This window comes from Rattus rattus, chromosome 18, assembly GCF_011064425.1.
Source record: "Rattus rattus isolate New Zealand chromosome 18, Rrattus_CSIRO_v1, whole genome shotgun sequence".
Lineage (NCBI taxonomy): Eukaryota > Metazoa > Chordata > Mammalia > Rodentia > Muridae > Rattus > Rattus rattus.
In genome coordinates, this window is record NC_046171.1 from 11,440,398 (window position 1) to 11,457,945 (window position 17,548).

At 49.1% G+C, this 17,548-nt stretch overlaps 1 protein-coding gene across 2 annotated transcripts in view; it reads right to left on the minus strand.

The window, feature by feature from the left end:
- Window positions 1-481: 481 nt before the first annotated feature.
- LOC116887057 (sodium/glucose cotransporter 1-like) overlaps window positions 482-17,548 on the minus strand; it is a 55,133-nt gene continuing 38,066 nt past the window's right edge. Inside the window, exons 8-14 of one of the 2 annotated variants that reach the window (XM_032888548.1) lie at window positions 16,564-16,699; window positions 14,328-14,435; window positions 12,217-12,367; window positions 8,888-9,056; window positions 4,354-4,569; window positions 3,327-3,429; window positions 482-1,553 (exon numbers count right to left, since the gene is read on the minus strand). In XM_032888548.1, coding sequence (XP_032744439.1) covers window positions 1,228-1,553; window positions 3,327-3,429; window positions 4,354-4,569; window positions 8,888-9,056; window positions 12,217-12,367; window positions 14,328-14,435; window positions 16,564-16,699 — 1,209 coding nt within the window. In that variant the 3' untranslated portion in view covers window positions 482-1,227. The remainder of the gene's footprint in view (window positions 1,554-3,326; window positions 3,430-4,353; window positions 4,570-8,887; window positions 9,057-12,216; window positions 12,368-14,327; window positions 14,436-16,563; window positions 16,700-17,548) is intronic. The other variant, XM_032888546.1, reaches the window with a different exon arrangement.

Below are 17,548 nucleotides of genomic sequence, written 5' to 3' on the forward strand. Positions count from 1 at the left end.
AGCAAAAGTCCCTCCCCGAGTCTGCTTTTTTTTTTGTTTTGTTTTGTTTTTGTTAACATCAAAGCATGTGCTCAAGGGGGAGTCCTGCCCTCTTCTCAAAAGTGGCACTTTGTTGGTCAATTCTGCTCTTTGAATTAGTCAATCACATAAAGAATGTGAGGCCGGGTTCTGACCAATCAGAGTGAGGCACAGGACCCCTGCTTGGTGGGCTTGCTTGCTTGCTACCGAAGTACATCCGTGCATCCTACAGAAGAGAAATTTCTGCCTTGTGGAAATATGTCGGATTGTGTGGACCCCCAGACCCATTTCTAACAGGACACACCATATTGGGGGGGCACGACTGGCACTCAGAACTGCCTACTGAAGAATTAAGGAAGGAGTGAGGGACTGGGTATGTCGGTTAAGTATATCTTGAGAGTGTGGTCTTCCCAGCTCTGAGTGGGCCTTCCCCAGGTCACTTCAAGACACCTGAAAGTTTTGCTAACGACACATCATTTATTATGATCCGAGATGAAGAAAGAGAAGTTTAGGGAATTCCCATAGAGACATAGCCCAGGAGTGCCTGGCCGTATAGGCTAAAAAGAATCTCACCCAGAGCGCCCTCCTCCCCTTATTGTAAGAAACGGGGTGTGGCTAAGAAGAGATATAGCAAAGGAGTGGACCCTCCCTCTACCCTCTAGGGAACCAGAGCAACAGAAGCCAGTTGGTGGTCGTGGTTTAAGAACCAATTCCTTTAGAGCATCCCTGACCAGCTGAAGTTTGCATCCAGGAGGTAGCTGTCGCTCCTTGGTAGCCTGAGTGGGCGTCGACATTGGTTCAACGCCTGTGGGCGAGAGCCTACAGGCAAGAGTGGAGCTGGACTTCCTTCCGCTCGGCCGCGCTTCCCAGATGCAGAGACAGAAAAGCCATATTGAGTGGGGAGATATTTTTTTAAATATATTCCAAAATATCATAGTTTTTTTTTTTTTAAGCCAGCATTAAAGTTAAAAAGGAAAGCCTGTATCACCTAAGAAATTTAGAGACGAGGATTCGCCTGGGAGAGGAGCTGCTGTCCTCCACTGGCGTAGTTTGTAAACACAAGGACGGCTTTGTCTCTTGTCCACGCATGCGCGCCAGTTGTTAGTGCTTGCCGCATAGCCTTCGAGCCAGTGTTCAGTGTTGGCCCCGTATTGTTGGGTCTCTGTAAAGGAAACACTTGGCAGTCTGGGAAGGGTGCGTCCTGAGTCATCAGGCAAAATAGACGTGCGCGATAATGAGAAGCAGGAACAAAAGGATCACGTTAGCCTGCACGACTCTCTTCCAGAAGGGGCTCTCCGGTTCGTCGTTCCAGTCCTTCATCCTGTCTCTGTGTTCCTCAGTCTTTCTGGCCGCCATTCTCCTGGCCAGAATCTCTAAGGCCGATGACGTGTTGTTGGATACCATCTGCTTCCAGGTTTCCTCTAACTCCTCCTCGCTGGTGTTCTCGGGACCTGTCTTACACTTTAGCTCTAAGTCGAGACCACAGAACAAGTCCCAGAACTTCCAGATGCAGGTGTGGGCCTCTCCAAACATACCTGGAAGAGAGGGAATGGATGGATGGTCAGGGGATCAAGCAGGCTTGAATTCGGAAGGCAGGGAGGCCCGCTTCAGCCGCATGAAGTTCCCCAGACTTTGTGTATAAAAGCCCATGGCCAGCCTGTGCAAGGAAAGTTTTAAGAGAAACGACTAAGACACCGGGTCAGAAGGTGGCTTGGGAAGTATTGAGGGTGCTGGAAGCTCCGAGTCATACCCAGAACCTCTCGATTAGGCCACCCAAGTGTTATAGGAACTCCCTGTGTTACATATGTCAATATGCCATTATAATACCCTCCACCCTTGCAGGTCTGGGACAAGTAAGTGGTCTACACCTGCTGTCTTAGTCAGGGTTTCTATTCCTGCACAAACATCACAACCAAGAAGCAAGTTGGGGAGGAAAGGGTTAATTCAGCTCACACTTCCACATTGCTGTTCAAAACCAAAGGAAATCAGGACAGGGACTCACAGAGGGCAGGAACCTAGAGGCAGGAGCTGATGCAGAGGCCATGGAGGGATGTTACTTACTGGTTTGCTCCCCCTGGCTTGCTCAGCTTGCTTTCTTTTAGAACCCAAGACCACCAGCCCAGGGACGGCACCACCCACAAGGGGCTCTCCCACCTTGATCACTAATTGAAAAAAATGCCTTACAGCTGGATCTCATGGAGGCATTTCCTCAAGGGAGGCTCCTTTCTCTATGATGACTCCAGCTTGTCTCACGTCAACACACAAACCAGCCAGTACACTTGCCCCTGAAGTCATTATGCTTTGGAGGACAGAGGGAACACCATGAGGCCTAGAAACAGGAGTTATTCTCTTTAGTAACTTCTAGGTCACATTTTCTCCAGGAAGCCCTAGTCCTCTGCTTGGCTAGCAGGGACAACTGCAGACACCAGGGCTCTGGAGGACCATCCTACGGCTATCCAGATGGAGAGTCTAGTAACTTCGGAAGGCTGCCATTCCTTTCTCAGAGTCTGTCTGCGCTGATGGTGCTGGCTGACCCCTTAGAACCTGTGCTGGCTGGGATCAGCACCATGCTAAGTTCTATCCCACTGCTCTGGACCCAGCCACTGCCTAGAATGTGACCTCTCCTGACCACTCCTGGGAATAGGGCCCTGCTGGGTGACAACTCCATTTCAGTCAGAGCTGGATCCCGACAGTTGTGTTGTGACCTCTGATATCTCCCGAGCCCATGTCTCCTGTCCCTGCAAGCTGAGGCTGGAGAGGCCTCGGGGACAGTGGACAGAGACCGGTAGCCAGGGAGGACCAGTCAGTGACATAGTTCTCTCATTTTGTGGTTGAGAGTCCTCATCTCACCCCCCACCCCCCTATATCCTGTGGCTTCCGCTCTTAAATACCCACAGCATAACTCGATTGCACGCAGGCTGCAGGGAGAAGCATTGGAAATATTTGGAAAAGTCGTCTAGTGATTCAGCCAGAGCTCAAAGGTCCCTTACGGGTAAAGCTATATGGTGAGCATCTGGCAGAGAGAGCCCATTTTGAGGCTCCCTGGCTCTCTGCCTGGGTCTCCCATCCTTTGGCCTAATCTTTCTTCTCTTCCCTTCCCTCTGGGGTCCACGTGGCTTCATAGACTCCACGTGTGGGAATAACCCCAGAAGCATTTTAGTGGGGAGAAGATGGATGTGTCTGTGATGGGCGGGGAAAGGGGGTGAGGGGGGTGGGTAGAATGGCGGGTAGAAGGTGTTTGGGGCAGCTGCCCCAGCTTCAGGGTCCACACAGGATGGCTTCCCGAGGCTGCAGATGTTTCTCCTTACCTGGCTGGGATGTGAAGCTGGGGAAGGTCTTCCACCTCATATCCTTGTCTAAAGCCACTCTCCTCTGTTGGCTGTTCCGTAAACCCCAGCAAAGACCGTGGAGCTGGGTGTGGAGAGAGCAGGGTAAGAGGGTCACGCCATGGGACCTTGGCCTGCAGACATATATCCAAATTGGTTCTGATTCTCCTCTTTGTGACAGGTTTTCCCTAAGTAACCTAGGCTGCCTCGAAATTTACTGCTTACCCAGCTGACCTAAACTTGTAATCCCTCTGCCTCTGTCGTCTCTAATTAACTTTTGACAACAGAGTTCACCCTTTTGTCCAGACTAGGTAAAAGCTGCAAGTAAGGTTCTTGGTCCTGCAGTTCCGTCCCGGTCTGTGTTGCTCCCTCTTGATTGACAGGAGGCTGTCCGAGGCCCTCACTCCTGCCAACACCAATTCCTTGTTGTGCTACAGTGTCAAACCACGTAGGTTAACAAGTAACAAGAGCATTTAATAGTTCATTACCCTGGATGACTTATTTAAATTCTCTGAGCCCAAGCTTTCTAGTAAGTACATTAAATGGATGACTGACGCTTGCATCCTGTGGGGAGTAGGAAATGACTTGTGAAGAGGAGGTTGAGAGGTATCTCTGGGACCTGTAATCCTGTCCCCTGGCCTTCTACATGGATGGCCCTGATGGCATTGGGCTATACTGAGATTAGTGAACTCAAGGCTTCAGGGACTTCAATAAGCCTTTGTAAGTCTAACTCTCAGGCTTAAATGAGTTTGTGGTTGACGGATCATTGAACAGCTTTTTGGGTTTTTTATTATTATTATTATTATTATTATTATTATTATTATTATTATTATTATTGGGAATAGTTGGGCCAACACTCAATTGGAACCAGAATCCTTTGCCCATTTCTGACCTACTCCCCCTGTCCCCCCTTGGTCCCCCTATTTCTAGGGATCCAGCCATTCCCCCCTCATTTGTTATTTGCCCCTGGGACTCGTCCTCCAGCCTCCTGATGGACGGTGGCACTTACATGGTCATCTGCAATCGGTTCCGTGGCTAAGGAGATGGCCAGTATGATCAGAATGGTGACCAAGAGAAGGCAAAAGCCAAAATAGAGGTAATGGAGGCCGCAGATGAATATGGGACACTGGCGGTCTTCCCTGCAGGTCGGGGGGCCATAGTAAAACTCAGCCAGCAGTCGAAAGACACCAATTGTGCTTCCCAGAATCAGCCCCCAGAAGGCACCCTGCCAAAGAAGCGGGACAAGAGTTAACCAGCAAGACTAAGTGTCTCCTTCCTCCCTTTGCCGATGGGCGGGGTTCTAAAGTTAAGGGTGTTGTAATGGGGCAATGATACCGTGCAGACGAGAGTCTGTGCAAGGGAGGGGATGCCAGGCCGTGGCACTGTCCCCTACATCAAGCAGGGGACTTAGGAAGAGTTGGAAACGTTTTTAACTGAGGCATCTCAAACTGTGTCCGAAAGGAGCTTTGTCTTCTTTTATCTTCTGTTTCCCTCCGGGGTGGGGGGTGGGTGGGGGTGGAGCCCAGCTCCGAGATGCTCCAGTCAAACCCAGGAGCCAGGTCCAGCTTCAACTCATTCCTTTTCTATGCTGTTCCCCCACGATCCCTCAGTGTATTATGTTGGCCTCTGCTTCCAAAATGTGTCCTGAGCCCAGTCCCTTCCCATGACCCTCACCTCCTCCATCTGCTCTCATTCGGGGGCCCCACCTCCTCCTACTAGAGAATTCTACTAAAGAATGCCGAGCCTCTTCCTGGACCCTCCAATGATGTCTCAGCACCTGTCACTGGGATCAGGCCTCACCCCCACACCATGCCTCACCCCCACACCATTCACCCCCACACCATGCCTCACCCCCACACCATGCCTACACCACCCCTATACCCTGCCTCACCCCTACACCATGCCTCACCCCTACACCATGCCTCACCCCTACACACCTGCCTCACCCCTACACCATGCCTCACCCCCACACCATGCCTCACCCCTACACCATGCCTCACCCCTACACCATGCCCCACCCCACACCATGCCCTCACCCCCACGCTTATGCCCCACCCCATGCCATGCCTCACCCTACTCCATGCCTCCCACCCTATAGTGTGCTTCCACCCCACACCATGCCCCACCCCCACACCATGCCTCACCCCACACCCCTGACTCCACCCCCTACACCATGCCTCACCCCCACACCATGCCCCCCCCCCCACACCATGCCCCCCCCCCACACTATGCCCTCACCCCACACCATGCCCCAGCCCCACATCATGCCCCAACCCCCACGCCATGCCCTCACCCCACACCATGTCTCACCCCACACCATGCCTCAGCCCTACACTATGCCTCACCCCTACACCATGCCTCACCCCCACACCATGCCTCACCCCTACACTATGCCTCACCCCACACCATGCCTCAGCCCTACATCATGCCTAACCCCTATGTCATGCCTCACCCCTACACCATGTCTCACCCCTACACCATGCTCACTCCTACTCCATGCCTCAGCCCTATACTGTGCTTCACCCCTACACCATGGCTGACCTCACCTAGCTCCACTACTCCCCGCTGGGTCACTCAGCTCCAGCCATCTCAGGCTGCTTTGCTTTTAGCATGCGTTCTTGCCCTCGACCTTCTTCCTGCTTAGAATTGTCCCCACGACTTGGTGCTTCTGGCTTTGACTCCAGGTCTTCTCCTGCTGAGCCATGTCCCTGTTTGTCCACCCTCACAGCCCACCCTGCAACCTCCAGGATCCTTCATAGTCTTTTTAAAATATTTTATATTTTTCGTCACTTTTAATTGTGTGTGCGTGCCTTTCCTAGTTGGGGTTACCAACGTCATGGTGAAACGCCATGACTAGAAGCAGTTGGGGAGGAAAGGGTTTGGTTGGCTTACAGTTCCATGTCATAGCCCATCATCAAAGGACGTCAGGACAGGAACTCAAGCAGGGCAGGAACCTAGAGGCAGGAGCTGACGTAGGTGACATGGAGGGATGCTGCTCACTGGCTTGCTCCCCGTGGCTTGCACAGCCTAGTGTCTTATAGAACCCAGGATCACCAGCCCAGGGATGGCAGCCACACCCCACAATGGACTGGGCCTTCCTCCATCAACCACAAATTAAGAAAATGCCCTACAGGCTTGCCGACAGCCTGATCTTTTTTTTTTTTTTAAAAGATTTATTTATTTGTTTTATGTACAGCATTCTGCCTGCATATGTGACTGCAGGCCAGAAGAGGGCACCAGATCTCATTACAGGTGGTTGTGAGCCACCATGTGGTTGCTGGGAATTGAACTCATGACCTCTGGAAGAGCAGTCAGTGCTCTTAACCACTGAGCCATCTCTCCAGCCCGACAGCCTGATCTTATGGGGGCATTTTCTCCACCGAGGCTCCTCCTCTCTGACGACTCTAGCTCCTGTTAAGTGGACGTGAAACTAACCAGGACAATGCCTGTGTACAGGTTTGCTACACACACATGTCCAGAGGCCTCGTGGAGACAGTTGTGACATACCTGATGTGCGTGCTGGGGACTGAACGTGGGTCCTCTGCAAAAGCAGCAGACGCTCTTAACAAGGGAAACTGTCTCTCCCACCCCACCCCACCCTGCCTCGCATCCCTTCGCATCCTCCGTGTTACTGTCACAAAGATGTATCTGTTCACTTTGTGTCCCCTGCTTCCCTCAGTTACATTGTCTGTCAGCTCTATAAAGGTAAGGACTGGAGAGCGGCTCAGGAGTCTTACCCAGACACTCTCTCAGGCTGGGGTGGATGTAAGACAGGATCCCTACAGAAAGGGGAGGGAAAGGCTCAACATTCGGTCAAAGGACCCAGAGCAATCACTTCCTGAAGGAGATAGGAAGGAAGCTAATGACTACGCTATACAAACTGGGTGGGAGAGAGAGCCTGGCAAAGAGCTTTAGGTTAATAGGGACGATGACCAAAGTACCTGCAGCGTTCCTGCAACCCGAAGCCAGGGACAGCAGGAGAGCTTTGGGGGTGTCCCAATACCCCAAGATTGTTGTCACCTGAGAGAGGCAGACTTCTGTGACAACCTCCCCTTCCAGCTCATTTCTTTCCAAGGAGAGTGAAGTGAAGGAACTCTGGGACCCAGGTTACTCCCCTGACGTTTACGCTGCCAAATTAAGTCTCGGTGAGCTGGGTGGACTGGCGTCTCTGGCAGGTGGTCTGAGGGACTGAGCAGCTGAGAAAGGCCTCAGAGAGAAGTCTCCGCCAGGCGGAGCAGCCAAAATATATTCCCGGCCAAGTAAGCAGTCCATGAAGGAAGAAGGGCCAAGGGGGAAGGAGACAGCTCAGCAGTTATCGGTTTGGAGCAGCCTGGAACTGCGGGCTGTCCGTGGAGAAGGAAGGGTCTGACACAAGTGTGCGGGGCCAGATCACAAATGGGTGTGTGCATGGGGAGGTGTGCAAGGCCAGGCTGCACAATTCTGTCCAGGGTAACAAGAACGTTTAAGATGCAATTCAAAAAAGAAAATGAAAGACAGTAAGAAATGTAAGACACTCAGGCTAATTGCACCTTTAAAGCATCAGGTCCAAAGGACATTCCAATTCTCTAAAACCCTGAAAGGCAGTCCAAATATCTAGAAATGTGCTCGGTGTACACCAGAGGAGGATTTCTGGTGGTTAGATAGAAGACAGCATTCTCTGGGAAACTGTGAAGCTAGTCCCCTCTACCAAAAGAACTCTACCAAAAGCCATGGAGTCACTGGCAGAAGGGACACATGACGACTCGTGGTGCCTATCAGCACATCAAAGTCCAGGGATCCAATCAGATGTGGAGAAGGTGGATACAGAATAGCGTACAAGAAAAGGACTAAAAGGTTGGCGGGTTTGTGATGTTCTACGTAATGGGGGAGTTCAGGGGCGTCTTAATTCATACATTCACCCCGTTGATGTTTCTCTTTAATGTATAGCGTTTAACTTCGTTTACTAAAGGACCACAGCTGTGGACAACTGTATGCCTATGAATTTCATTTGAGAAATGCCATCGTACTTTAATACTCTGTAAAAGGAAATTTTGGTTCAACCATACCATGGAGCAGTCATGCTGCATAGTATTGTTGGTAAAATAAAGCATCCATTGAGACCTTTTGGTTTTGGGGGGCTTTTCTTCTGGGGGTGTCTTTCTTTCTCTTTCTTTTTGGTCTGAACCGTGACTGAGGAAAGTGGAGGAATCTACCGCTGAAATTCAATACAAAGTTTCTTAGGGGCAACTACACAGTTTAGGGGTTCACTAGGGGTTTTATCACTTCCACAAGCTTAAGGGGTGGGGAGGCAGCTTCCTCTGGCTGGGCCAGAAGTGGGTTATTTTACAAAGGGCAGAAAACAAAGAAGATCAATTCCTTACCCTCGGAGCACAACAGTGAGTTTAGGCCAACTCCACTGGGAAAGAAAGAGGTCGTCTCTCGGAAAGCACATGATGCCCTCGTGCGAACGTCCCTGATACCCAAGAGGCCTCGCTGAGGCAGCTCTCGTGAAGGTGTCTACGGTATGAAGACAGCCCCGCACTCCGTGCCACGTGGATACCCACCTGCTCGTTCACCCTCTTGCAAAACACAGCCAGCAGGAAGACGGCAGTCACGCTCGGTGTCAGACAGCTCTTAAGAATCTGCATGTACTCAAACAGTGTCTCGCTGGGGGCCATTTCTACAATGGGGATCCAGACAATGGTGACGGCAAGTAAGATTATAACGAAAAACCTGTGGATTAAACCAACACTCGGTGTTGATTTGAAGATTTTTTTCTCCCGCCAATCCTAAGTCATAGCTTTTCCTTAGTCCCTTATGTTAATTATTATGACTACAATTGTTGCGATTATGATCTATTTGGGGGAAAGTTTAGTTACTTGCTGAGAATATATGTTCTTCCGTATTTGAAAGAAATGCACTATAGATGTCTGCTAGAATCTATTGGATCTGCGACGCCATTTAAATCAGATGTTTCCCTGTCTGTTTTTTTTTTTTTTTTTTTTTTGGTAGAGTAAGTTGGAGAGACTGGACTACTGCTGTCACCGACACTATTCAGTTGGGACTAATCTGTTTCTTTGTATCTGGTGGGGTTTGTTTTATGAAGTTGAGCTCACCAGGATTCTTCTGCTGCTCATAAGGAAACGACTCTCTTCATCCTTTCAGATGGGTGTCTATATTTTATATTTCAGATTGAAGTCTATATTTTGTTCTAATTAAAGTAGGTTTTAAAATATCTAAACCTACAGAGACCACGTGTACTCTACAGTGAGTTTTGACACAGAATTGAGCTGTCACCAGGAAGCTTTTCCCCCAAGATTGTGTTGTGCTTAAATATGCCTAAAATAAACTGTTCGGTGTCCGAGACTCACTCGGGTTTAAACTACAACTGCCTACTGGGTCGTGTTGAAACAGACCTCCTCCTTGCCTCACGTAGACCAGCACTCTGCTGGATGTGGTGTTTGCTGAGATAACACATGCATACACCAATCTGCCAGTTTGTGTCTCTTCAATACAGAATCAATACCGTTAGTATCTGAAGTCCTTGAACTAAGTCCCAACTCCTGTCACTTTGCTGTGCTGTGTTTCATGTTTTCTTACTCCTCGTTTGCTTACCCGCTCTTCCGGTGTGCTTTATTCTTTCCCCGTAGCCTTGTAGATGTGTTTTTCTTTCCCTTCAGTCCAAAGGATTCCTTCAAATACAGTCTGTAGTGTTGTGGTTTGCCCTGAAGTTATCTGTATTTTGATGCTAATTCCACTGCCCCAAGGACAGCTGCCTAGTCGTTACTCAGAACTCAGGTGACTTCACCAGAACCACTTCCCCCATTGAATTTGTAAAATGCAGGTGAGGGGCAGGTACAGGATAGAAGGAGGCCTGTCATTGGAGGAGGAGGAAGGATGGGTGGGAGAGAAGTTTGAAGGAAGAGGAGGAGACTAGAGGAAAAAGGGAGAGACAGGAGAGGAGAGGGTGAGAAGCCATGGCAGGTGACCTTAAGATTCTGCTCTGTGTATTTATAGGTTGTTATCAATGTTCCTTTTTTTCTTTCTTTTTTTTTTTTTTTTTTTTTTTCTGGAGCTGGGGACCGAACCCAGGGCCTTGCGCTTGCTAGGCAAGCACTCTACCACTGAGCTAAATCCCCAACCTCAATGTTCCTAAGGGATGGATGGTACCGGGCTTTGTATGTTTAAGTGGGCAATTATATCTTACCAATTGGATCAAAGATTATTGTGTTGTGTGTTCTTTTATGTGAGGGTTTGCGTGTAGGAAAGTGTGCAGCTGGGATGTGTTTCCGCCAAGATATCTAGCAGATATCTTGGGGCACTGTGGTGCTGGACCCAGCGAGGTAAAAGACAACCAATACTTTTTTATTTTTATATATTTTTACAACAACATGTAGAGCTGGCCTTTAGTAGTCATAAATCCCTGTAACCCATTTTTTATCATGGGGTGGTTTTTCTTTCTCCTTCAATCATAGAAGATAATTTTGCTGGGTATAGTAGTCTGGGTTGGTAGTTGTGTCCTGCAGAACTTGAAATATTTTATTCCAAGTCCTCCTTGGTTTCAAACTTTCTGTTGAGAAGTATGCTGTTATTCTGATGGGTCTGCCTTTGTGTATGACTTGGTGTTTCTGTCTTGTAACTTTGAATATACTTTCTTTGACCTATATACTTAGTATCTTAACTATAATGTAACACATGGAGAATCGACATCCTTATTTCATTCAACCATTTGTGATCTCCTAAAATTCATTCAAGAGTTTTTGTCTTCTTTGGGTCTTTGAACACAATTACAAGCACTCATTTGAATTCTTTGTTTGGAATTTCATCTAATTCACACTCTTCAGAGGCTTAGTCATTCTGGGGGGGAAATCATACCACCTTGCATTTCATGTGTCTTACATGTTTAATCTTTGTGCATATAAAGTTAAGCCACAATGTTAAATTACACTTATTCTTTGTGTTGCTGTGTTTGCAGTGTTTAAGAACTAGACTGTATTACAGCAAGGTGTCTCTTTCCTCTGGTAGACTGAATTCTCAGTATTCCACTGACAGTAGAATACTCCTTGCTGCTGCTGCTGCTGCTGCTGCTGCTGCTGCTGCTGCTGCTGCTGCTGCTGCTGCTGCTGCTGCTGCTGCTGACCAGTCTCAGATCTCCTGACATTCTTTCCCGGGTTCTCAGAAATGCTTATCACATACAGATGCTAGTCCCATAAGTAGACAGTCCTAGATGGGTCAGCTCACAGACTGGTCACAGCTCGAAGGAGGTGTGGCACACTTGGAACCCGAGTCTACATTCCCCTCCAGACTCTGGTGCTAACCAAGTTCTCACCTCACTGTGTTTTATGTGTTTTTGTGTTTGTGGGTTTTTTGCGGGGGCGGGGGGATTTGTTGATTTGGGTCAGGTTTTTTGTTTTGTTTTGTTTTTGCTTGCTTGCCTGCTTGCTTGATTTAAAGGGGGGAAGATGGGCCACAGAGTTAGGTGGGTAGGGAAATGAGGAGCATCTAGGAAGAGTTGGAGGAGTTAAGTGTGATCATAATATATCGATGAAAAACTTTCTTTTCCCAATTAAAAAGAGAAAAGTGAAAATTGCTTTTAACAGTTTTCCTCGGGATTAAGTAAAATAATAGCTCGGCTTATATAAATACCCCTTGATGGACTGTTTAGGAGAGGAACATTAAACTGCTCATTTTTAGTCCCATTATAATCAGCACTTTTTTCTAACCACATGGAAACCAGCCCCTTACATTATCATTGAGAAGCTGCATAAAAAATATCCCCCCACCCACACAGACTGAGGGGGAAAAAAACGATAATTCTATGTCAGGTATCAACAGCCTACTTTCCAGGCAGTCACTGACATCACTGACTGACTGGCGTGACTGGACACTTCACCTGCCGGCTATCATGAGCTCCTTCTCAGTGGCGGTGGGCCGGATCCAGGTGTAGATGTTCAGCGTGAACAGGGCGCTGGAGCTGTTGAAAATGGACGTCAAGGAAGACATGAGAGAGGCACACACCGTGGACAGCATAAAGCCTTGTAAGCCTGGAAGGAAAAAAGGAAAACATTTCCTAGACTGTCAGCTCTCTGACCAGGCCAGAGAAGGCCTCCGCCTCCTAAGGGACATTGCTAAAAAACAGTGTATGCTTTTGGACAAGCAACCTGCACAAACCTGGAGTGGAATCCCATCTTAGACACTGGGTTAGGGGGTTGGGGATTTAGCTCAGTGGTAGAGCGCTTGCCTAGCAAGCGCAAGGCCCTGGGTTCGGTCCTCAGCTCCGGAAAAAAACAAAAAACAAAAAACAAAACAAACAAAAAAAAGACACTGGGTTACATTTGTTCTTCGTGGGTGACAGAACAATAGTTTCCCACTGCGTCCTTACAGAATAATGGCAGCTACAGTTCTTGGAGCGTTAGTCTGTGCCGGGTTAACTACCCTTACTTACTACAGCCCTGTGAGAAGACTGTGTGTGCCCCAACTTGGAGAGGTCCTTGCTATAGGCAAGAAGTACGGCTCTTCATCTGGGAGGTGGGCAGACATGAGGCCATTAAGATGTAGGCGTTAAGCCAGGGGTTTGGGGACGAAGTCCAAGATGGCGTGAACCAGGAGGTCCCCGCCTTTCTCTTCCAGTCAGAAGCAACCCTCCCCAAAGCCAGGGGAAGATAGATCACACAAAATAGTACACAAAGCCGACACTTGGTTCTGGATTCCAAAGTGACCACGGGGCCCAAGACCCACTTCCAGGGCCCTAAGCTCACATAATAAAGCTATACCAATACCCTACCAGCACAGCACAACTTCTTCCTTACCCTATACCCCAGCCCAGGGTGAGATCAGGGAAACCCACCTGAGAGCTACCCCCCAGTAAACCTGCCTTTATACTTTAATTTGGCTCAATTTGGTTTATTGTGTCGGTGGAGAGGCCATGCAGCATAGAAGATAAGTAGATGAGTTCACATAGTGCCCAGAGGAAACTTCACCCAACTTGGTACCCCTACTTGCTGCCTGGTAGGGGTGCTGCTCTGATTGAACTTTTTGTTTTGTTTTGTTTTAAAAAATCCAACAGAGTTTCTCCTTGTAGCCCTCGCTGTCCTAGAACTCACTCTTTAGACCAGGCTGTCCTTGAACTCGCAGATTCCTTCACCTGCCTCTGCCTCCCGAGTGCTGGGGTTTTAATTCACGTGCCACCGATGCCCGGCTGAAAGCTTCTTTGGGCTATCAGGAGACTCCAAAGGTAACCAGCACCCTACCTGAAAACTCCCTGTGGCGGAATCCCAACTCATTTTAGTGGGCCCTTCACGGCTAGAAGACACAAGACTGGGATTCCAGAACCTTCCCTCCTTTAAGCACTACCATCCAGTCCTAGCCCTGGCTGCTTTAAGACAGGGTACTTCCCAAGGCTCAGGATCAGAATTAGACAGCTCCCTTCCTAGTCTGTAACATGGCCAGTGTCTCCTTGGGTCTGTATCAGAGTTTACGGAGATGCTGATCTCCAGGGACGCACAGACTTTTTATTTCCTCTTTAAAAATATTTATTTGGTTATTTCATTGGAATCTGGTGAGGTAAATGTGAAAGCTCACTGCCACCTATTAAAGAACGGTGGCTGATTGCCGGGCAACCACCTGGCCCTTTAACTAACCCCACAGTATAATGAGCAGTTTGAGGATAACTGTTCTTGCTGGTGTTTGCGTTCCGGGGGCTTACAACAACAACTTAACCAGTTTTCTGAGTAAATAAGCAGGTGACCTAAATAACTGAATCAAGCAAGCGTTCACATGCTGTCCTCTGTGAGGAAGTGTATGTACTTCAGTGTGGGAAGGAGAGAGGGTGTCGACACCTTGCTCCTACCGGAGTAAGCAAAACTTGTTCCAACGCTAACCACTCCCAACACACAGCTCGCCTGTATATGCAGAATATTGGCTGGCTGGTGAGGAAGCCATTTCTGTAGGCTCCGCCTACTTGCCGTTCCAGCGGGACCCTTGGTGGAGAGGCTGGCTGCTTACCAGAAGGCATCACTCCTAAGACCAGCACCGGGTAAGCCAGGGCACTACAACCGGTTCCTCTGCCACAGAACTTCTCACATTCCGAAGGTACGACGCATGCCACTTGGTCTGCAGAGAGACGTGTGGGTTAGATCAACATCCTGGTTATAGAGCTCTCAACTCTGAGCTTGGGGGAAGGGAAGCAGACTAGGAATCGTAATCGGACAGGTAAGTGTCAGATTCCTGATCCGCCATAGGCTGACCCAATTCACGATCTTCTATACAAAGGAACGAAGATCTGGGACTGCGGATCCAGGAAGTCAAATGATCTGTCCCTCTACTCGCCTCAGAGCAAGCCACAGACCTCTCCAAGGCTTTCAAAGGCCCCAGAGAAGTGTTAAGGAGGCCCGCGAACCATCCACCATGTTCTAACGTTGGAACTCAGAAATCCACTACCCTTTGCCCCAAGATGGGCATAGTTCAGCATGGTAAATTAGACTCTCCCGAGTCATGGAGAGCAGAGAGGTCGATTTTCTAGCTATAAATATCCATCAGATCAGATGGCGATGCTTGATTACTAAAGAGCAAATGTGAAGATAATCTCCTCTCTATTAAAGCTGGGGGGAAATGGGCACCGGGAAAGAAGCACGCCTGGGGCAGATGGGAGGGTGAGGTAGGGGGAGAGATGGCCGCCGCTCACATGACTTAACACTAAGAACTGCTCTCCATTTTCTATGACCTTGACAGAAACACTTAGCAGGATGCAGTGCTAGAATTCTCCCGTGCTACTTGGGCTGCTAGGGGTTTTTTGTGTGAACTTAACACAAGCTAGCTTCATCTGGGAAAAGAGAACTTCAAATTGAGAAAATGTCTGTAGGGGGAGGTGCTGTTTCCCTAATCCGTTCTTGATTTGGGCAATAAAAAGAAGGCGGAAGCTAATTGCTGGGTGAAGGGTAAAGGAAGAAGAGGCTCGAGGAAGGAGAAAGGTCTTTCTCCAGGCTTTGGAACGAGAAGCATGAACAACCACGTAAGATCTTGAGCTAGAACCTTCCGCCATCAGTGGAGGCTGGCTGATTCAGACCAGCTGATATAGAAGCTGATAAGTTTAGGGCAGAAGAGTCTGTGCCCAGCAATTGTGTTATCTGGCAACTTCTACGATAATACAGCCGGCCAATGTTTTTCTGCCTCAGAGCAAAGGTGGGCAGAGAAAGAGAAGCCCGGTAGCTAGAGACTTTCCCCGGGTTACTGAGCTAAACAGGGAGGGGCTGGAGGACCCAGGTCGCAGCTCCCAGGAAATGCAGTAACTGGCCACTGGTGAAGCTAAGCCAAGAGGAACGGACAAGTGGGGAATGGGACGCACCAGCTACAGCGGATCTCGGAGCTAAGCCAGAAGAGAGGGCCGTGGCCCCAAGCAAAGGAGAAAGCATGTTTCTAAAATTACACTAAACATATGTCATCACTGGATTGACCCATAGTTAAATCTGTGTGTCATTTTCTTAATTTAATGATTGATGGGGGGAGGCCCAGCCCACTGAGGGTGGTGCCACCCCCTAGGCATTGGGAGGTTCCAGGGTTTTCTAAGAAAGCAGGCTGAGCAAGCCATAAGGAGCAAGCTAGCAATGGGTTTTCCTCCATGGCGGACTTCAGTTCTTACCTCCAGGTTCCTGTCTTGAGTCCCTACCCTGACTTCCCTCAGTGATGGACTGTTTCTACCCTCAAGTTGCTTTCAGTCATGCTGTTTAATCATACCAACAGAAACACTTAACTGGGGTACTACACCTACCAGAGTGACTGTTCCCTTACCTAACCAATAAGCAAGAGACAGGTCAAGCTAGCGAAAGTGAGTCAACACAGGGATGAAATACATTATGGAATGAGTACTAGGAGAGGCAGGCAAGTTGTTAATAGTATTTAGTGGAAAGAATGTGGGCCTTTCCAGTCTTTCTTTCCCAAGCAGCCTCTTCCGGATTGTCTCTTGAGTTGGGCAAGCGCTGTGAATGCTCAATCTGGGGCTGTAAGAAACACAGTATCAAAGAGGTCCGGGTTCAGCACCTGAGGCACAGGGCATGAGGCCTTCCATGGGACAGAGCAACCCAACTCCTAAAAAGACTGTTACAAAGTTGTAGCTGGGCTTCTGGTGGGGAGGAAGGTGACTGTGTCGAGGCAACCCCAATAACCACCACACCTGGGGGGAGAGAACATATTCCAAATGTCCTCCAGGTCACCAAGAGAGTGGTGACAGAAGTCAAGAATTTACCTGGGAACAAGACGCGGCTGATCATCCCTGGCATCACCATGAGGAACATGGGAAGCAGCTTTAAGTAGCCGCACAAGAGGCAGCCACCTTCCATGTGAAGCCGGCTCTTTCCCGCCAGAAACCGCTGGACAGAAACCTGCCTTGGAGGGAAGAGTGGGCAGAGTCAGAGGTGGATCGAGGCTGGGCTAACCTCGGCTCAGACGCTTGTCTCTGATGCATCAGCATGATTTCTAGTCTGCTGGGGTTTGTTAAGATGCTCAGCCTCCAGCCGTACATCTTTGGGCCGTCCAGGGTTGGAGGGACATCGGTTACAAATGGGCACATCTTGCCCCGTTCGCTGCTGATGGACGGGACGAGGTCATCATGTACGGCTTGGGCCTCACTGCTAGCAGAGCATGCCAGCCGTGGCAATGGAAGACTCGCAAGACCCTGGCACGGGCAAGATTTCCTCCTTTCTGCCACACAGGAGTAGGCCCTTATGACTGACGAGAATGAAGGTAAGGCTGTGGAAATGAAATAACCAAGTGTTCAAGTGAAACTTGAGTCATCAAGACTAAAATGAGCTCCTACAGCCTTTTCTTTCAGGCTCTTCTCCCTCACCTCCCCACCCCCACACAGCCCTGGTTTGTCCTGGAACTCACTCTGTAGACCAGGCTGGCTTTGAACTCAGAGATCTGCCTACCTCTGTGCGCCACCACCGCTGGTTGGTCTACAGCCTTTTCATGGATAGACTTTCTTGCTGGATTTAAAGGTGCATGCTTGGATTGACCCAGCGCTCAGTAGGCAGAGGAAAATGGATGTCTGTGAGTTTGAGGGCATACTGATCTATGTAGAGCGCCCTGGACCAGCCAGTGGTATATAGTCAAACCCCATTTCAAGAAAGAAAAGGAAATATAGATTCTCCCATTGTTTGGGGACCAATTTCCTGGTGCCAGTACTATAAGAGACATCATGACATCAGACCAAAGGGAAGGGAACAGCCAGA